An 18,485-nucleotide genomic window follows, 5' to 3' on the forward strand; every position below is an offset into this window, starting at 1 on the left:
ACCTTTCCCTCCATAAGGCGACACGGTGGCTCAGTGGTTTGCACTGTTGCCTCACAGCAAGAACATCACCGATTCTAGTCCTTTAACAGGCCGGTGGTCGTTTCTGTGCGTAGTTTGCATGTTCTTCCCATGCTCGCGTGGTTTTCCCCGGGTCCTCCGGTTTCCTCCCACATTCCAAAAACATGCACAACAAGTGAATTGATCAATCTAAATTTTGCACTACAGTCAATCTCTCATCCTGCAGCATATCTCTTCATAGCATTCAATTTTTAGTCATCAGCTCTTATCAAGGGGGGAATTGTCGAGATCTTAAGGCTCCCCTCTCGCCCTGCAAACAGGAGGGAGCCCAGGGCTCTAGGACCTTTTGAGCTCAGGGCTCTCTCCCGGGACAGCATGCCAAACTTGCTTATAATCAATCATCAGCTAAGTGTGAACTCTTGAAATGTATATTTTAATAGCATAATTATTAACAGTTTAAAAAAGGTCAGACTACGTTAATAATTATGCTGTTAAAATATAATAGTAGATTGAGTAAATATTTATTTTTAGTTTAAAATTATGTAATGCTTTATGCTACAAATTTATCGTCTTTAAAAATAATTCCATGTACTTGTTTGCAACCTTTCTTTTAAAGCTGATTATTATCTATTTTTACTACAGAACTTCACACTAACCAGAGGAGAATCCCCTAAAAAGTCACTTGTCCACACACTCCAAGTAATGTGCTGAGAAAAGGCCTATGCAGGTAACATAATTTATCAGTCTCTTTAATGTATTTTATTTTACTTTCCCCCTAAGTCAAACTTATCTCCCCTCTTTCCTGCTCAGGTGGATCCCTCACCAATGAATGTAGGGGATGGAGGGACGGTGAGCAGAGAGAGCAGTGCCCCTACCCAGGTGTCTGAGAGCATGGTTGGGAATCCACAGCAGACACTACCTCTGGAACTTAGAGGTGACGTACCTCAGAGTCAGCAGAATAAACTGAGGGTGACAACAGACTGCAAAACGCCCGACGTCTGCTCAGAAGCCAGCAATTCAAATCATTGCCCACAAGTCCCCTCCTCTCAACCTCACAGCAATGTGTTCAGCACTGATCCCGTGAACACACCACTACCTGATCGGATTGAGGTTTCCAAAGGCAAGATTGATGGGGCTGGCATCTTCTCCACTCACCAGTGGCCTTGTGGTAAAAAGGTCACCACAGAGGACCCTGTGAACTCTGTTCACTCTAATATAAACCTAAACAAGAAGACTAACGCACCAGCTCCCACCCAGCCTGTGATAAGTGTTCCTTTAGGTTTCCAGTGCTCCACACTGTTTAAACCTGGCCAGCCTGTTGCTTTCCTTCCCACCTCCAATTTTTCTTCTCCTCTTTGTAAGATCACATTGCCACCCGGGTTAGGTCAGATAGCTGCCCTGAGAGAAGCCACTGCTAGCCAGTTTCAAAAGGACTGCCCTGCACAAAGCTCTTGTTCTAGCACTACACCTATGCTCAAAACATACCCGTATCACTTTTCTGTAGGAAGAGGACCTGGTGCTGAGAAAAAGCATCCGTCTTCAGGATCCAAAGTCAGGTGTGACTCTTTGTCTAAGGGCTTTCAGGCTAGAGTTGAGCATAAAGGCCCAATGTCTTCAGTAGCAGCTCCAGCTTTAGCCCTTCCAGTACAGCAAGCTACGCAGGGCTCGGCTCCACCAACCCGTTACACCATTTCTCCCACTGCTGCTATCTGCTGCAGCCCAGCTCTGGCAAATATTACGACTCAAAGCCGGTTACTTAGCCTTGTAGAAAAAGGCTCGACTTTCAGAGGTGCAGAAAAGACTTCGTTGGCATATCTGAAACCAAAAACTCTGTCCACTCCAGAGGAGCTCAATGTTTCCTGCCCTGTTGAACCAAGGGACGTGCCCCTTGATCTGTCTGCAAAGTCCAAGCGACAAAAAAGCATTAAAGACACTCAGAACAACCCATCAGTGGCCACGGAACATCATTCTGTTGAGGCTCATCAGAAAAATATTACAGGTTCCAAAAAGATTCATTCTGCTTCTTTTCATGGGTCATCTAGTACATTTGACACTCAGAGAAATGGTGCAACCCAGAAGTCATCTTCTAAACTAACTAATCACCATGCTCTAGAACCTAACACATCCTGGGTCAAAAGCTCATCTTCCGGTTCCTTGAATAATCTCCCGGGTACATATGTAGGTGTGGCAAGCCCCATTCTAGCATCTACTTTGCGTAGCAAAGATGGAAAAGGTGCTGCTTTTGTAGAAGATCTTCAGACATTTGCCAAACAGGAAACCATCTCTATCATTGACCAAGGAGAGCAGCCAGTCTGTAGAGAAAGGAAAGCTCAGTTTGCTGTTAAAGGTTCCCAGCATAATAAAAGTGGAAAGCTTTCAACAGGTACTCAACAAGGTTTTTTATCCACCCAATTATGTGCTACAGTAAATTCACAGCCCCACCGAAAGTCTGTTGGTGGAAAAGGAGGCACCTTGTTTACACCTCCAGTTAAATCCTTATGGCAACCACCTTGTGTTCATTCCCAAGGAGCATCCCTGCAGAAGAAGCCAAGTCAGACTCAAGCCCCAAAGACTAAGAGCACCCTCAGTTGTGAGAGAGCCCTTTTCCATAACTCTCATTTAAGCCCAACAAAAGTAGAGGATGAAAAGTGGGAAAAGGCCAAATCCCCCCTGTCGAACCTGGAGTCGATAGTGAAGCAGAAAACTCTTGAGACCACTGCTCTTACTGGTGAGAACTACTGTAATCTGTCTTCTGTGGGGTCCAAGAGGCCTGAGGTAGTCAGCATCCAGAACAGGTGTCAGGACTCCACGTTGCAACAGACCCTCACAGCTGGTTCTCCCCCATTCAGGACCATAGAAGGACAGGTCATTAAGACGGACAGAACCTCTCCACAAACAGACTCCACAGCAGCTTTAAACAGACCAGAAATCACAACCGTTCCTGTGCCCAAGGATAAGGGACGGGAGAAACAGACAAAACAGACAGAAAATCAATCATCTGATAGTAGACAAAAAATTAAATCTAGTACCCCAAGTAAAAGAAGTTCACCCAGTATTAAAGTAGAGTGGAAAGAAAGGAAATTGGTGCAACATTTAGAGGATGAGACCGCAAAAGAGAAGGCATCAGAGAGGAAGATTTCTTCTCATGTTAAAGTAGAAGGGATAGCCTTATCGCTCCTTCAGAGCAACACTGTAGAAGTAGAAGGAGAGGCAAAAATAAATGGAGCCAAAGAGGAGATACCTTCCAAAGGAAAAGTATCCATCATAAAACAAAAGAACCTAAAAAAGCATGCCAAGGAGAAAACACCTTCTGAAGTGCAAAAAAAGACTGCACCTAGGAAACAAAAAGATAAAGACAGTCCATCAGTCAAGCAAGGCCTCTCTCATAAAAAGGTAAGTTGTTCTTACTTTAGTGTGTACTTTTTAATTATGGTGTGTGCAATAATAAGCCATGACTAACTATCCGCTTGTTAAGTGTGACGTCACGCGAAGTGGCTTCCGGGTCCAAGCGCTCTATTCAACTGAATGGGGAGACTCATGAATGGTAATAAAAAACATTTACAAAGCGATTTAATGCTTTCGAAAATCACGATCACAGTATACATGTCCATGCCTAATATCCGATGGCCAGAAAGTGATTAATTTTTTATAAATTGTTAAAATGTTGGTATTTGTTATGCAGCAAGCCCAGAGATTGTTGTGTACACTATGAATTTATATAAAATTAACTTTAATGTGTGATAGAAATAAAACGTGATCATAAACGAATGATTTCTCCACTCAAATGAGTGGCGGCTTGGACCCGGAAAAAGTATACATACGTCACAAACACGTCATCACTTAACAAGCGGATTATTTAGTTTAATGCTGCGAGTGTGGCCAGAATCTGGTATCATAGCATGAGTAATTTTATGTCTTGAGAAATTCTCCTGAACATTCAGGCAAAAGATCGTCATATGATAATGTCTGTATTTATCATCCAGTCAATTGCATACTTGTAAAATTATAGGTACTTTATTTCTTCAAGTTATAAATGGAAAATATGCAAAAGGTGTAAATAAAAAAAACACCTTTTGAGCAAAAACAGAGTCAAGAGGTAGAGCTAATAACAAACAGTTTATTCAGATTAGGGTTGCCACAATACTGGAATTCGGTATCAATTAATATTGAAGTTTTGTTACGGAGTATCGTACCAACCCTAGTTCAGATCATATGGTTGAATGAGCCACATTTGAAGATTCTGTATCACCATGCCTCATTTTCCGTGCAGCTTAATGTCAAGAAGTGTAAAGCAGAGATGCCCAAACCAGGCCACGCTGTCCAACATTGGCCCCTGAAGAACATTTCTTTGGCCTGCCATGCCATATTTAAAAATAAATTGGAAATATAATGCAGCATTTAATTTTGGCCATGGTTCTGTCATGTTTGATTTTTGACTCTTTTTAGTACGTTTTGGCACTTTTACTTTAAAGGACTGTTGTGGGTTATTAATAAGTCTATATTGATAGTATCTATTACCACAGATCTTCTTTTTGATTTGTCAGTCAGTTTGGTCTTAGAGTGGATGAGACTCCTCAGAAATGGAAAGCTCTTAGTTTTGGTAATATTCTAATTGAATTAATTCTTTGTATTTTTAACATTTCATCTGCCTAAATTGTGCCCTTTTATTGCTGGAGGAGTTATTCTTGCTGTGAGTTGCCATGTAATCTCTGTGGGTGTTTTTTCTTCAGCTTTTCTTGTGGAAAGAGTTTTATCATGCTAGTTTAATGTTAGCGCATACATCATTTAAGTCATGTGGCTGTACTGTTTCTGAAAGCATTGTATTTGCAAAGATGTTTGACTTTAATTATATTATATTTTTAGTTTGAGTCTTGGGAAGAATCAATTATTGTATATGGGTACATGTTACTGTTACTTTTTGTTTAGATATTTTAATATATTCCAGCAGCCTATTGCACAGCAGAAATATTGACTGTATTTTGCGATGTGGAAGTGTAGAAATTTCAATTCAGTCGCCTATGGGAGAAATGACTAGGAATAATAAATGTCAGAAATCGGTCAAACTACTCGCTTTACAAACAATTATGTTCATGACTACACATAAAAATGAGAATAATATAATAAGAAAATACCAGTTTGCAACATTAAGCAGCTGAACCAGCTGTTTTCTGAAAAATCAGTGGAAGTGAATGAGATTGGAAGTCTCAAGCCAAATAAATTCCAATGGCTGCTTTTTGCGCGTAAATGAAGAATAAAGTCAATATACTACCACCATCATGGTACTACCACAAATACACTACAATTGTAAGCAATTGTAATTTTTTTTAAAGCAATAATATTATTAAAAATAATTAATAAATAATTGTACAACCCTGTGATGCACTGAAATGAAAGTTCAGTAAAAATAAAAAAAAATTGCATGCACTGGGCTGAAAACTAACCAATATTTTTAATAATTATTTTTATTGACAGTACATGAGTTGAGAGACACCATTTTACCAGTGTTGCCATGACAACACAGTTGCATTATTACAAGCAGCAGTAACAAGTATACTACATAGAAATGTCCTCTCTGCATGTTAAGCGGACTGGTTTCTGATATTATTTGGTAGTTTGATCGTTTAGTTCACTAATTTGGAAACCGTCAAAGTCGTCTGGGAAACGGTTTAAATTTCCTCTTAATAAAAAAACATTAGTGTTCCATTTGGGACGACACTACATACAGATACTATGCTGTTTAGTGCGTAAGTGCATAAGTACATAGTGCATAAGTTCATAGTGGATAGTGTGCCATTTGGGATGCAGCTTATTTCTTAAGGCAGTGGACAGTGGTTCTCAATTCCAGTCCTCAATACCAGGCCCCCCTGTCCTACACATTTTGTATAGCTGCATCCCAAATCGCATACTTATGCACTATTCGACGCCATTTTGTAGTATAAATAGTTTAAGTAGTGCGTTCACACTGAAAACTAAAATAATAAGTGCACTTTAATTACCTGGACGATGCACTCATTCAGCCGGTAAAATGAAATGTGGAATGATGGACACTTCACGCACTCAACGACTGCAGGTTTGCTCACGTAGCGGAATGGGCAGAGCTATCGGGCGCATATGTTGGATAACTATTTATTTTAGATGGTGAAAGCAAAATTCTCCTACGAGAGTGGTTATAGCGCCTCCAGATGGTGAATGCGATAATACTCACGGCAGGTATTATTTGATAATTCGGTTGTTTATTTCACTTATTTGGCAACCGTCAAACGTCATCAGGGAAACGGTTTGTATTTCCGTTTAGTAAAAAAAATATAAGTGTGCCATCTGGGACGACACTACATACATGTACTATACTGTTGAGTGTGTAAGTGCATAAGTACATAGTGCATAATGTATAGTGTGCCATTTTGGACGCAGCTTATGTCATTATTACTTAGCACACCAGATTCAGATCATCAGCTCGTTAAGAGAGATCCATGAACTGATCTTTGTGTGTCAAATAAAGCTGCGGTCACACTGGACTTTTCTCTCCATGTACTTCCATTTTTACTCACACGAACGTGTCAGACCGGAAACGAGAGCTCGTGCGGCAAGTTTCGCAGTTTGCAGCTTTGCAAAGTTCAAGCTTGGTGAATTCTGACCTGTAAAATCTCTGAGCAGACATAAATATGAACCAATCCCTCGCCTTTTAAATGTCTAATCATCATGTTTAATCCCGCCCCTTTTCACGGCGCCATACTACAGAATTTTGCAAGGCCAAACTCTAGTGCGACCGCAGCTTTAGGGAGATGTAAAAATGTGCAGGGCAGTGGAATTAAGAACCACTGGCTTAAGGGAACTTCAGCTAAGCTTTAGATGATTTCCTGAGGCTAAAAATTTGGTGCATCAGTAGCACAACCAGTTTTTCACCAGTTTTAATTTATAAAGTTCAGTTTATGCAACATCTTTTCTGACAAGTATTTTAAAAGCGGTGCTTAAGATTGACTCAGTTGTTGACGTTTTATTATTTCATTAAACACCAATTTGACAGTAAATTAATACCAAATCATAAAACACAGAATCCAGAAAATATTTTAATGGGAAACAAAGTTGCTAAAAAGAAATAATTGTTCATATGGGGTTCTAAATGAAAAGGAATGTCGCCTCACAGTAAGAAAGTCTTTATTTTAAAGAATTTGCATGTTCTTCCCTTGTTGGTGTGGGTTTCCTCCGGTTGCTCTGTTTAGGGTTAGGATGAATTGGATGAACAAAATTGGCCCAAATGTATGCATATGAGAGTGTATGGGTGTTTCCCAGTGATGGGTTGCTGCTGGAAGGGCATCCGCTGCATAACACTTATGCTAGAATAGTTGGTGGTTAATTCCACTGTGGCGACCCCTGATATATAAGGGACTAAGCTGAAGGAAAATTTGTGTAGAAGCCACTTTTTTCTGTGAACTTGGTAAATGATATTAGGGTAAAAATATAAAGGTAAGAACACCTTTCAGAATCAGGGTATTATTTTTGGCCACATTGCCTTTCCTAGAGTATTATTTAAAAAAAATGTAACCAGTATTTAGAGCTACACAATGTGGCTACGTCTGTGAATTCTGGAGGGAAATTTGAATAGTTCTTGTGAGATTATTTTGGGAGTAGCCTAGTGACATGCATTCTGCTGTGCAAATGAGCTGCGTGAGTCCTCGGTGTGAGAGATGATGGCATTACCATGACGAGCCGTTGATGGGTTTATAGACAATTAGGTTTTCCTGTGAAGTTACTGCTTTACTTAAATAGCCATTTATCTGAATTACAAATATTGAAAGACCAGATGTTCTGTTATGATTTTGTTCACTACATGTTGTATTTCAGCAGAAGAAAGATGTGTTGCCTGGAGTGGGAAAAAGTGTACTGAAAGATGGAACAGGCCCAGGCCCCAAAGCAGGGGGAAAGACTCGCAAAGGGAAAAGCTGTCCGGCTAATGTGGAGCACACCGACTCAAACAAAATAGGTACTGAGCCAGTAATAGCTCATCCAAAAAGGACACGTTGGTCATCATTTACTCACCCTTATGTTAATCCAAACCTTCTGTGGTAAAAATATATACATTCATGCAGGTCTTTCTACAATGGGTCAAAGTGACAATAAGTGCGTTTACATGGACGCCAATAATTTGATTTTAATATGATTAAGACAATACTCTGATTAAGAGTCTGGCTTTTGAACAGCGATTTTTCTTTTTTTTTTTTTTTTGATTACCTTTAATCTGACTAAAGTTGTAAACGAACTAAACAAATCGAATTAAAACATGTAGAGTATGCCAATTTTAGTCGCATTATTAAAGTGCAGTACAGACATATTAACAGCGCAGTCAAACAATTACCGTCGTGTAGGTGTTTTCGCCGCATTTTGTGACAGGAAAGTCTATACACACATGTTTTTATATGGCTATAGGGAGAGAGAATTATTAGCCTGGATGTCATTCCTACGGGTAATGTGCGTTTCATGTTAAATACGAAAGTGAAAGCATGCTGAACTATTAACGAGAGCTGTTTATCCGTTAGGAAAATTGACTGAACAGCAGTCTTGGTTTATCTGTTATTCCTCCAACTGCTCTGTATGAGAAAATCTTACCTCTGATTTATATTTGCTGACGATGTCTGTGGGTATCAATATTCAAAATTAAAGCATCGCTTTTCGTTTATAATGTCTTATTGCCCATTGGCATAAATTAAAATCAGGAAGCATGACAGCTGAGCAGACTATGAAAAATAAACCCTGAAACTCTGACCAATGTTATGGAGAGTTTATACACTCCTGACTTGTTTTAGCTTATTTGGTTTATTTATAAACTTTGCCGTGTGAAAAAGAACCTCACCAAGAACTAAAATAGACATTGTAACAATTAATCCCTATTTTTGGAACAAAAGAATCAATTCAGAGGTGTGAAAGCACCCTAAGTTAAGTATACAATTACACTTTTTGATGTTCTCTTTTTGGGGGTTATGAGCTAAAAGAGAACATGGAATTTTGTTGTTATTTCCTCTGGCAAGTTGTTATTTTCTTTCTGTACCACATTATCAATGAAGATTTTTTTTATCATAATCATCTGTGATAACTACTAAAATAATTTAAAAAAAGGAAAAAATAAATAACAATAAACCTGTATCGATTGCACAAGTATTAAATTATAATAAAATTGAATAAATTTTGTAGTGCACAAGAATTAAGAATTTCAGTCTAATAATAACAATAAAACTGAACAATAAAGTAAACTAACTTAAGAACGGGGAAAATACAGGTGATCGTTAGCAGTAATTCTCTTTATGTGTCTAAATAATAATTAGGAGGACAAAGCTAGTGTTAGCTGATCTCCACATTGATCTCCTGTAAGGTTATTTAAACTTGATTTACAGGACGTCTCTGCATTTTGAGTTTCGGCACATTATTGAGTAATGCTGTTATAAAATATTACAAGGTTCTTGATACCGAATCTTATATAATAGAGCTGTAAATGTTAGACAGCCTATTATTTATTTACATTCTGTTGGCGTTTTATTTAAAAACTCCTAAACATTAAAATTTATGTAAATTCCTCTTTGCCAGATATAATGAAGGCATCGAATAAACCAAATGAAAACGGGGGCAAAAAAATAAAATAAATAAACAATTCAAGCGAAAATCAACAAACAATATACTAGCGGTGTTGCAGCAGCTGATGGATATTGTATTAATACTGCAAAAAAAAATTTGCACAAATTGACAAATTGCAGGGTTGGGATGTGTAAATATCCTTTTGATATTTGGAAATTTTGCTGTATTTATCATTTAAACGCACGATTAGTCCCGCATGATAAATCGTTATCTATGGTGTGTAGGCTATTGGGTTCTGTTGGTTGCTAATTAAATATTAAAACCTTTCTAAAAATGTATGTGTTCTTTATATGTTATTGTTCATATTTTACAAGTGTTATTTCTACCCCTATGAACATGACAAATACCAACAACCCTGTTATAAGAAAATATATTATTTGTGCTCATATTAGTCTAACTGAGGCTAGAGTGTATAAAAGATCATTTATTTCTGTAGTCCAACATGTATTGTTTTTATTAACATAACAGCTTACATCACACCGTTTTTTAACCGTATATTATTCTGTGTTTTTAAACGCAAGTGTTTATATTTACATCAGCGAGCCTTTGTTATAGTCCAGATACCGGCGGTCAAGTGAGAAGTTTGGGGGCCGTGGTTGATTTTACATCAAGCGTTTGGTGCGAAGCTCAATTCCGCAGCTCCTCCTCTGGCTCCATCAGACAGTCCTTCTGCGCATGTCCAGGCTCCAATTTCAGCAGTCTTTTGCGACAGTTTGTGCCCATCAAGCAGGCGTTTTGCCCTCAAGGCGTTCAATGGGAAAAGGGCTGTCGCGTCGTCCATATTTTTTTACAGTCATAAGTGTATCCGCAATAGTCACATCGCAGGATTATGCTATTTTTGCTGAACAGGAACCGGAGTTCAAGCCATACATCATTCGAGTTTTTGCAAATTTCTACCATTAATTTATCAGTTACTTTATCATCCGCCTGTGTATTTAAGGCATGTGACTGTGAGCATTTCAAGCAACTTTAAATCATTTAGGCACAAGAAATGTAATAAATTTTATTTATGTGCATAAAACACATGAACTATTATAGTGTTGTTTTACATTTGATTATTCAGTTTGTGCCTGAATACTGCTAGGCTCCCAGACAACCATAAATTATGGCTTACTTCATTTGAATCTTTGTTCTATTGTACTTATCACCCTCCTACAAAATCATCTCATTTAATCTAATTTTATGAATTCTTTCCAGACAGAGCTATTTATTTCATCTGGTAAAATTTATACTTAATATCGCTATATGTATTGCAGAAACATAAAATATTGCAATGTCAGTTTTTTACCAGTATCGTGCAGCCCTATTCTAAACCCTGAAACGTTGTTTTGGTCATTCTAAAATGCTTTAGCCTAAGTCTGTCAAATGGGTTTTGAATTAGGGCTGGGCGATTTGGCCTAAAATGAAAATCTCAATTAATTGAATGTTTTAACTGGATTACGATTAATTTTATTAATTTATTTTATTTTTTTGCCCTCATAGTTCACTGACAAGTTTTGTACAGTAAATATGCTCACATATTACAAGTGAGAGATTTCTGAATGAAGGGTGCTTTACTTGATTTTAAAATAATTGTAGGAAACACAAACTATCTACTATCTATGACTATATTGAACATCAACGTTGAACAACTGAAATTAAAACATATTGCCTTAAATAAACAGTTTCTTTTTTCTTTTAAAAAAGTGAAAATAGCTTGTACTTTTGGAATGTTTTTATATTAAAAGTAGAAAATAAGCAGTATCTCTACTAAATAAAATAACTCTTGTATATCCTGTAAATAAAAATTTAAATAGTGCATTTCTTGAATCTTCTGTAAACAAATAATAGTTTTTTGTAATGGAAAATATGCCATCTTGGGGCTTTTCTGGCACAGCTTCCAATCATCGTCAATGTAGTGCGGTGTACTTACATTTTGTGAGAGGTGTCCAAACGCTGCTATTTCGAACAGTGCGAATGCTGCGCCGTACCCTACCCGTGTTTTCGATGCAGAAGTATAAATCAGCCTTAACGGACCAGGATCACATGACCACATGAGGTAGGGAAAGTAGCTGAAAAAAATAACCGAAAATGCAATTTCAATTATCAATTATAGGTTCTGAATGTCAATTTAGATTAGCGCTTTAGATCTTTCGATTAATTACCCAGCCCTATTTGTATTATTACCTCCAGAACACTCCCAAAGAGCTTCTTATGCCTCCAAAAGCCACTGCATGTTCATTGCGTTTTGTCTTCAGAGGCGCAGGTAATGTTTTACAATAAAAAAGTCTCTCAGTGGCTTTTCCTAATGCAGCAAATTTTTACCTATTTATTTTTTATTAGGCTCCAGTCAATCAGTAGGTGGCGATTTTGTTCTCTTTGACTCATTGGATGGAAATGCCGCTTTATTTACAAATGATTTATGCAACAAATGAGTTATTTAGCGATTTTTGTCTCACATCTGGAATGGCCTGAGGGTGAGTAAATTAAGTGCAAATTAAAATGTTTGCATGAAATGTCTCTTAAATAGCTGTGGTCAGCATGAAAAAAGACTTGTGTAAAAGGTTCTACCACAATACATCAACGTACAGGTCACAAAAATGACCAAATTGACTTTTTTGGTTGAATCAGTCCATCAAAAAGATGCTTCTTTTGTCATATGCAAGTATTCCCTATAGATCATTCCTCAATGTTTCTCTCAGATTCAGAAAGCAGTCCATGCAGAAGTCCTCAGGTTGACAGAGACTCGGGCTCTCTCAGCAGTCCAGGCTGGCCTAGTAAGGAATCAGATTCCCAGGAGGAGGCCTCTCCGCGACTGAGGCGAGGGCGCAGACGGACTGATGAAGCGTTGCTCCGAGACTGGAGCTTCGCCACTCCACCTACTCCACCCCCCCTCGATCCCCCTTCCACCCCGCCGCCTGTACCAGTGCGGCGGCCGCGCGGCAGGCCCCGAATCAATCCTCTGCCCGAGGAGGTGGATGCGGACAAGGACAGGCCCACAGAGGGTGGAGACACCTCTTCAATAAAGAAAAGGAAACGCTGCAAGAATCGTAAATATCAGAACGGGGAATACATCACCGAGAAGGATAAGGTGGCAGATGGAGAGGAGGAGAAGCTGGGCGTGGAAGATGGTGAGGCCACGAGTGAGTAAAGATGTCTGAGGCTTGAACATTTTGCTGAGGACGCCGTTCTGTCTTTGATTTGATATTTAGTCCTCGGGCTGTAATTAAGAGTAGTGTAATTGAAATAAATGTTTAATGATTGTCCTGTTTGAGAGCAAATCTGGCACAATTCAGACTTTAAAAAACACACAAAAATATAACAGTGTCTTTGTTAGCGGAGGATGAATTTCACACACTGGTAATAGGATCTGTGTAGTGTTTACTAAAATAGGAGTGTCCAGTTTCTGGATGTTGTAGGTGTTACCAATGGTCTGAAGGCCATAGAATGTTTGGATATCTCCTCTGCGGGGGAAATGTAGTTTTGTTTTGAATTGGGTATATACTGTTATTCAGAGGTTTGATATAATATTAAGTAATATAATAATAATAAAAATAATAATTAATATTTGAAAATATTTTTGAAAGATGTCTCTTCTGCTCACCAACACTGTATTTATTTTATAAAAAAATTGCAAAAGCAGTATTATTGTGAAATATTGTTTAACTTTAAATAACTTTTTTAATCTTAATATGTTTTATAATGTATTCCTGTGATTTAAAGTTGAATTTTCACCATAATTTCATAAAATAATCATCAGTTTCATGTATTCTTATAAATCTTTCTAAATGCTGATTTGCTGCACAGGAAACAATTCACATTATTATTCGTATTTAAACTTTGATGTTTTAAAAGTATATTTTATACATTTTATTATATATAAAATATATTTTATTTTTTGTCAAGGATAGATTACATCGATCTAAATAACAGCAAAGATTAATAAAGTTATGAAAGACTTTAAAATAAATTGTTATTTTGACTTTTTTTCTCAGATAATCCTTAAAAGTAAAATGTATCACAGATTCTACAGAGACATGAAGCAGAAATAATAGGCATTACTATTAATGATCAATAATAATAATAATATACCTACAAATGATCAGGTGATTTTATCTAAATCATTAGAATGATTCTCAAGTATGATGGGAGTATTGAAGTAGTAATACTGAAAATAAGCCTCGTAGGAATTATATGAATAAATTATATTTTATAATATTTTCACATAGAGAACAGATCATTTCAATAGAACAAAATTATTTTTAAAGATGCAGTAGGTGATCTGCCTAAATGCTAACCGGTTAGCATAATACCTTATAAACACAATCCCTCCCCTGCTGTCCAAAGCCACGCCTCCTGATATCACTAGGGCACATATTAAAGATGACAGAGACCGACTAGATCATTTCATTTGCATTTTTCAGTTAGAAAACCTTATAGTATTTTATAGTTAGGGATGCTCCAATCGATAATCACATTTTTTGATCGGTACTTGCATATCTGCCCGATCACATGAACTGAGTCGCAAGTTAAGTCGAGAAAGGTGCATTTTAACTTTTGCATCAAAAATGCGCTCCATACTTTTTCTTCATTGAGGCATGTTTAATTATTCTTCCATCACTTGCAATGTTTTTAAATTGCATTGTTAGTCATTTTTCTTACCAATTTTTTTATCTGTTTACTTTATTTTTTCTATGAAGCTGATTCTGGCCATTACACACTAAATAGTTATTAGAGACATGTTCAAAGGATTATGTGCAACATCCTTTATTCCTTTTTGGAAAGGAGAAAGCTCCACTTTGAGGTGAATTTGCTTTATGCAATGTTTTATAAACCTTAAAGCTTCAGACTCGGTATTGGCTCCAAAAATCCTGATCGGATCATCCATATTTATAATATTCCAATTCCGAATGAAAAACTGTATTATATCTAGCATGTTTTCAGTTTTGTAGCAAGTAAAACTTGTTATAAGCAATAATTCATGCATGCAAGGATCGCTGGTCTCTCTTACGCGATTTGTCCTAAAGTGTCAACTGTATGCTTAGTGGTAGGCCAGCGGCATGCGGGAATTATACTTATTACTAAGCCATACTTGCATGTAATTTCAGACCGAATATTTAGAGTAGCATGGTCAATAATATAGGGGGCGCATCACAGGTTGTCATTGTTTAAAAATGAACCATTGTGAATATAAACCAATTTCAGCCCAGTAAAGCAGGCTAGGCGGAATAGTGTTATTTCCTGATGTTTTGTTGTAAAACTAAATACAAATCTACATTATCGATGCTGTAAAAGGTCAGTTGAAATTGAAAATAGCCACATCAATCTTTCGCCGGAAGATTTCAGTGGCTGAGCAACACTTTTGTGCATATAACCCATTCGTAACAGAACATGACCTGTCTAAAAGAAATACTTCAGCCATGGTGTCATCCTTCCTCCAACGTGCAAAAGTAACTCCAATATTGATTCAGGATTTTAAAATTTTTTGATTCAGCATTTGTTTTTCACATCCAACATTCTCGTACAGGCGAATGTTGCGCGTGTGCATCAGTGGATCTGCGCGAACAAATCTACATTTGTCGACAGACGGTTTGGGCTACTTATCAGAATTATAGAAAATGTTTTCCCAACAAATTTTAATTGGATGAACATTTTTTTAGTCTTATGACTTAACCATAATATAAAAATACATATAAATACATTTAGATCATTTACTTTAATCATTATTATTGAAGTGTAAAGAGATTTTCAACCAGCACAACAAAAAAAGACAATCAACTTCAACACCTTTAATTGCATGTATTAGGGTTGTCGCGATACCATTAATTTATTGTACGATACTATACCAGTAGAAGTGTTACGATACCAAATAGTATTGCGATACTGTAATTCAGAACTCAAATATAAAGTAAATTGTAGGAAATACTTTATTTTACATGTTATAATCTTGAATATTATTAATAATTCTATTATTAAAAAAAGTATTATTTGCACGTCACTTTACCTAAAATGTATTCATTCTTTTTGTTTATTTTGTAGATAAATAGCCAACAAAAATACGTTAAAATAAACATACAAAATATACCAAACAAAATTTGTTACAAAAAGAGCATTTTTCCAACAAAATTAGGCTACAGTATTTAAAGTGGTCAAACATTGTTTTAATGTTTCTTTTTGCTGTTTTGGGATTTTCATCTTTTTTTTTATTCCGTCTTATCAGTAATAAAAAAAATCCAACAATTATTATTAACAATGCAAAGTAATTTAAAATGTCACTTTGTGAGTCGTTCTTTAAGAGATTGTTGCAGTTGTTGTAGCTACTAAATCATATTGACAGGAACAGAAATGAACCGTTGGAGGTGTGCGTTTGACATGTCAGAAAACATTAGAAAACTTGCAACCTTAAAGAGCTCCGCAGACTATTCAAATAAAATGGTCTATTGTTGCACAAACTTGTGAGCATTTTGTGACTTTTCCACATGCAACATTATCTATGGTAGATAAACTATTAATGACGATGCTACCATTTACAAACTATAGTGGCACTGCTAGTATTTTGTAGCCATAGTATCGCGATACTATCATAGTACTGGTAAACTGTGCAACCCTAGCATGTATTAGTGCATTTATCTAAAATTAATACAGCTTTATTGAGCAGAGGGGATTTGTTTTAAAAACTGTTACTATTCCTTAACTGTTGTGGACAGATGTGTGCAGTACATAGTCATGCCTTGGTTATTTAGCAGAAGTTTATTTTGGACCGAAAACGAGTCATCCATTGTCACGCCAGTCTGTCCATAGTTATTTTGATTTAGTTTTAACAAACGATGTAATAAAAAGGTTTGTGTTGTAATATTAGTCTTCACCATTGCAGATGAGAAGACAGGTGTGTACCCGTGTCTCAGTGCCACACTGACCGGCGAAGTGCCCAGTCCCGACGTCAGTCCTAGACGGACACTCTTCACCCGTTCTGGATTAACACGACCACAAGACAGTCCTCCTGCTACACATCCAAACACAGACAAACCCGCAGGGAAGAGGAAGTTCAAAAGCAAACACTTATGTGACACAGACGAGCAGAAAAAGGTCAGCACAAGTGGACATATGTTGATATTCGATAATGATAATGATTCAATTCATCTTTATTTCTATAGCGCTTTTACAATGTAGATTGTGTCAAAGCAGCTTAAAATAGAAGATTACAGTCAATTGAAACAGTTTCAGTCCAGTTCTTGGAGTTTAAGTTCAGTTTAGTTCAGTTCAGTGTGGTTTAATTCACTGCTGAAAGATCAAACTATAAAGAGCAAATCCATCAATGCGCAGCTCTACAAGTCCCGAACCATGCAAGCCAGTTGGCGGCGACAGTGGCGAGGAACAAACTTCACCAATTGATGAAAGTAAAGGAAAAAAAACCTTGAGAGAATCCTGGCTCAGTTGGGCATGACCATTTCTCTTTTGGCCAAACTTTTTGTGCAGAGCTATAATAGGGTATATGCCTAGCTAGGGTTCTTCCCATACTGATAAACTTCCAGTGAACTGTTATTGTGAATTATTATTATTTTTTTGTTTTCCCTTTTATACTGTTCCTTTTGCAGTATCGATGTTGTAATGTAATTAAAATACATTCAGTTAAATAAACTTTGGCATTCATTTAGTTGTTCAAGCATAAAACGAGACAAAAGGCCTTTTACTCGCACTCCCCCGTCAGAATCGGCAGGCTAGCGCAGAAGCTCCATTAAATATACTGGGGTAAAATAAATGCTCATATTATAAAGACAGAAAATGTAATTTAAAGCGGTGCTTCTTGTACAATCTGAGACCCACTTTATATCGGATATCACTCAGCCAGTGGAGATCGCTGGTTTTTAAAGAAAACAGACCCTAAACGCACAGATTTTTGCATTGGCATACAGTTCACCGGAAGCGTTTAATCCAGGTTACTGGCAAATTAAAAGTCCAATTAACATGCTTGGGCATATACCCTATAATGATGGGTAAGTGACAATGAACACGCATAGTATTGATATCATGGGCACTTCAATATAATGTGAATTATAATTATTAATTTAACTTTTGGAGCGCTTTTAAGAATATTTATGTTGTTGTGCAGGCAGCAATTTATCATAGCAACAAATGTTTCAAGACTTAAGTCATTTATTTTAAAACATTAACATTTACGCATGTTTAGTCTGGTGTACGACATTTGAAAATTCAGTGACTATTAATAGCTTTTTGTTCGTAACTCGCCACTTTAAAGTTCCATTTGTTAACATAAGGTAATTTAACTAAACCGTTCTTAGGTAATGTTAATTTCTTAGTTAATACCTATTATCGCACATATATTTATTAACGCACATATTATTATTAACACAACACGAGGAGAACATGTAAACTCCAGACAGAAATGCCAACTGACCCAACCGGGACTCGAAGCAGCGACCTTCTTGAGGTGAGACAACAGTGCTAACCACTGAGCCACCATGTCGCCCCTCATTTAAATGAAATAATTTAAATTAGTTTTCTATAGGTAGGTTTACAATAGTATATTTGTGCATATACATTAGATTAGTCAGTTCTGAAGCCAAATCTGGCTAAAAATATATAAAATAAAATTATAATATACATAATATATAGGCGAGGCAGTGGCGCAGTAGGTAGTGCTGTCACCTCACAGCAAGAAGGTCGCTGGGTCGCTGGTTCGAGAATCGGCTCAGTTGGCGTTTCTGTGTGGAGTTTGCATGTTCTCCCTGCCTTCGCGTGGGTTTCCTCCGGGTGCTCCGGTTTCCCCCACAGTCCAAAGACATGCAGTACAGGTGAATTGGGCAGGCTAAATTGTCCGTAGTGTATGAGTGTGTGTGTGGATG

The 18,485-nt window shown here is 37.2% G+C and overlaps 1 protein-coding gene across 32 annotated transcripts in view; it reads left to right on the top strand.

The window, feature by feature from the left end:
• The window catches only part of bcorl1 (BCL6 corepressor-like 1), a 46,248-nt gene that overhangs the window by 17,379 nt on the left and 10,384 nt on the right, over positions 1-18,485 (top strand). For 8 of the 32 annotated variants that reach the window (XM_073922162.1, XM_005173315.6, XM_073922161.1 and 5 more), the window contains exons 2-6: positions 661-745; positions 829-3,411; positions 7,861-7,999; positions 12,324-12,764; positions 16,496-16,707. In XM_073922162.1, coding sequence (XP_073778263.1) covers positions 740-745; positions 829-3,411; positions 7,861-7,999; positions 12,324-12,764; positions 16,496-16,707 — 3,381 coding nt within the window. In that variant the 5' untranslated portion in view covers positions 661-739. The remainder of the gene's footprint in view (positions 1-660; positions 746-828; positions 3,412-7,860; positions 8,000-12,323; positions 12,765-16,495; positions 16,708-18,485) is intronic. The other 24 variants (XM_073922176.1, XM_073922170.1, XM_073922175.1 and 21 more) reach the window with 3 other exon arrangements.

Source organism: Danio rerio, chromosome 14, assembly GCF_049306965.1.
Source record: "Danio rerio strain Tuebingen ecotype United States chromosome 14, GRCz12tu, whole genome shotgun sequence".
Lineage (NCBI taxonomy): Eukaryota > Metazoa > Chordata > Actinopteri > Cypriniformes > Danionidae > Danio > Danio rerio.